The sequence below is a fragment of the Phalaenopsis equestris genome, unplaced genomic scaffold (genome assembly GCF_001263595.1).
Source record: "Phalaenopsis equestris unplaced genomic scaffold, ASM126359v1 Scaffold000538, whole genome shotgun sequence".
Classification (NCBI taxonomy): Eukaryota; Viridiplantae; Streptophyta; class Magnoliopsida; order Asparagales; family Orchidaceae; genus Phalaenopsis; species Phalaenopsis equestris.
In genome coordinates, this window is record NW_018164978.1 from 300,072 (window position 1) to 303,300 (window position 3,229).

Below are 3,229 nucleotides of genomic sequence, written 5' to 3' on the forward strand. Positions count from 1 at the left end.
ACAAATATATATATATATATATAAAGGGGAAATGAACTAAGATTTAGAAAAAGGGTTACATCTAATATAAGGCAGGGAACATTTGTCCCCCCTTGTCAAAAGAGCAAGCTCAAAAGGAGGAGATACATTTAACATTGGAGAAGAAGAAGTGACACCTCTTTTAGCTAACCAATTAGCACATATGTTCCCTTCCTTGGGAATGTGACTCCAAAGTATAGCCAAATTATTCTTAGAAGAGAGGACCAAAGTTTATTTGAATAGTATAGCAATAAGCCAAGGAGGAGGATGTAAGCTCTTGAGAATCCAAATCCACATGTAAATATCTCCAACCCATAGAAGAGGCAATTTTAATAGCCCAGAACACTGCTTGTAGTTCAGCATGTAAAGCATTCGTGGCAACAATAGGTGAGGAGAAATGTAGTAAGCAATCCCCTTCTTGGTTTCTTAATATCCCCCCATTCCAACTGAGAATTCCTTGTAGTTGTCATTAGTATTAATTTTTAACCATGGGATAAAAGTCTTCCCCCAATAAATTTTCTATATTTGGAGAGGGATAGGTTTTTGCAAAGTTGAATCCTTCAGTTAACTCCATTTTCTGTTGTGAACATTATAGCCCATGGTCTTGGTGATCTTGAATATATATGACATGCAATTAATGTTGATTTTTTATTGTGAAACACAAGTTTCCTCATTTTTTATTTTGTTTATTACCATCCATATGAACCAAGTAGTGATGCATGGAATAATTTCAGCATTGATCCCTTTACAGACACTAATAATCAAGAAAATCAGATTAATCAGTATTAAGTTGAAGCTTTAACTATGTAAGAATGCCCCCTCATATGTTTTGGGCAACCTGAAAATGGAAAGAAATATGTGATATTGATTCTTCCTCACAGTTACATAAGGTGCATTTAGAAGTGTCTCTCAGTCCTCTTAGTTTTAAGATATCATCAGTTGGAAGAATATTATGGAAGCATCTCCATGAAAAGAAGGACATGGAAGGGCTGAGAAACTTCACCCAGATAGATTTGCCCCACCCAATGAGAGGTCAATTATATAATTGATAGTAGGTGTATTTAGTAAAGGAGAGATGTTAATTAATCTTGGTGATAATTATATCCATATGCTGAGGTGTAATAGGGATTTGAATTATCTAAAGATGTTGCTCTTTGCTCACCAGATTGCTCATGAGGGCCCATTCCATTGGTGGTTAATCCAACACTTTTGCATAAGTAGAAAAGATACATCCACAAAATCTTCAGCAATTTTGCCATCAAAGAGCTAGCTATCCAGCCAGAAATCAATCTTGCCATCTCTGATATCCTAAATGTAAAGATCTTCAGCCTCCCTTCTAACCTTCAGCAATTCAGTCCATGTTTTGGAATCTCCCGATTTCTTCAAAATAAGTGTAGGATGGATGTACTTGCAGTATTTCACCCTCATGAATTCTGCCCAAAAAGTGTTTTGAGTTTTGAATTTGATCCACAATTTGCAATAGAAGATGTGGTGAAGTTCCTAGAAAGATTTAATACCCAAACCACAAAAGTGATTGGGGTATAGAGTTTATCCCACTTCATCCAATGAAGCTTCTTGTGTTTGCCCTCCCAAAGAAATCTATTAAGAATCCTTTCCAATAACAGCTATGTGTTTTTTTTTTTAACATTTGCAATAGGTACATTGAGAAAGAACAAATAATGCATTTAATGAGACTAATTCTACCACCATTAATGAGGAAAGCATTACTCAAATAGCAAATCTGATTGCCTCATCAAATTGAGTTTGTGGTTTTCTATTTTTTAGGAGTTGAGCACCCAAATAATGTAAAGGAAGAGTAGTTGTTTTGAAATTTGTCAAATCTTTAATGCAATTTTTGGAAGTTGGCTTAACTCTTTTGCTAAAAATAATATGGCATTTGTTTGGGTTAAGGGAGAGATTTGAAAGTTCCTCGAAATAGTTTATGATAGCAGGTTTGGATGCATTGAAAAACATGATCACATCATCAGCATAGATAAGATGACCAATATTAAATTGATTTTATTTGCAAATCTTTTATGCTCATGGGAGAGATAAGCTTGATCAAGAAGCTTGGACAGATAATCCCTTGCCAAGATAAAAATGGTAGGAGAGAAACCAGTGGAACTACCATTAACCAGAATTGTGTAGTAGCTTATTTGTAGCAATCTTTGGATAATCATACAGAAGTTGAAGTTGAACCCCTTTGCTTTCAGAACTGTCAAAATGAAGCGCCAGCTGATAGTGTCATAGGCTTTTGATAGATCCAATTTAAACATCAAATTTCCAACTCTGCATGGTTTGTCAATGTCCAGGATGAGTTCTTGAGTGAGAAGCACTTTATCTGTAGTTTGCCTTCCCTTAACAAAAGCAGATTGGTTAGAAGAAATAATTCTGGGTAAAATGGATTGTAATCTATAAATAATAATTTTACTAATGAGCTTAGATGTAAGATAAGTGAGAGCAATTGACCTGAATTTGTCCCAACTATTCTCTTGCTCATCTTTAGGAATGAGGGTGACAGTGGACAATGCAAAGTATTTTGGCATGTTTAACCCCCTAAAGAAGCTTTGTACTGCTTCTATGACTTCCTTCTTGGCAATAGACCAAGCTTTGATGTAAAAGGTTGAAGTGAAGCCATCAGCTCTTGCAGCCTCATCACCATCAATAGTGCCCAAAGCCATCTAAGTCACTTCTTTAGAGGGAATGAATGTCAAGTCATGATGTGTGGTATGCTTTAAATCTACATCAAAAAGAGAATCATCAAAAGAGTTGGAATTACAAATGTGGGGGGTGTTCATAAACCCTTGAAAGTGTTGAACAGGATTGAATGCAGCCGAGTCACTATCAATTTGCCAAAAGCCATTGTTGTCCTTTATCATTAGAATATCATTAGAACTCCTTTGTTTTATGCAGGCTAGGTAAATTTTAGTGTTTTTTTCCCCATTAATGGATCTCTTAATTGCAACTTTATGTTTAAGTAATTTCTCCTCACAATTGATTGCTTGGACAAGATTAGCATTAGCTTCAAAAATCTCCCTCTCAGATATAATCCCCAAGCCTTCTCTTGTTCTACCTTTATGAAATCCCTTTCTTCATCATTAACTCTTTGAGACAGATTTCCAAAATAAGTCCAGTTCCAAGTTTTGAGGTGTTTGACCACATAATTCTTGACACACCAAAGTCTAACCCAAGGTGCAAGGGCTTCATCTGG

At 35.7% G+C, this 3,229-nt stretch overlaps 1 protein-coding gene across 1 annotated transcript; it reads right to left on the bottom strand.

Moving 5' to 3' along the window:
• Positions 1 to 1,994: 1,994 nt before the first annotated feature.
• LOC110028899 lies at positions 1,995 to 2,699 on the bottom strand. The gene has a single exon (XM_020730944.1). The coding sequence runs from the start codon at positions 2,697 to 2,699 to the stop codon at positions 1,995 to 1,997; it is 705 nt and encodes a 234-aa protein (XP_020586603.1).
• Between the last annotated feature and the right edge of the window lie 530 nt (positions 2,700 to 3,229).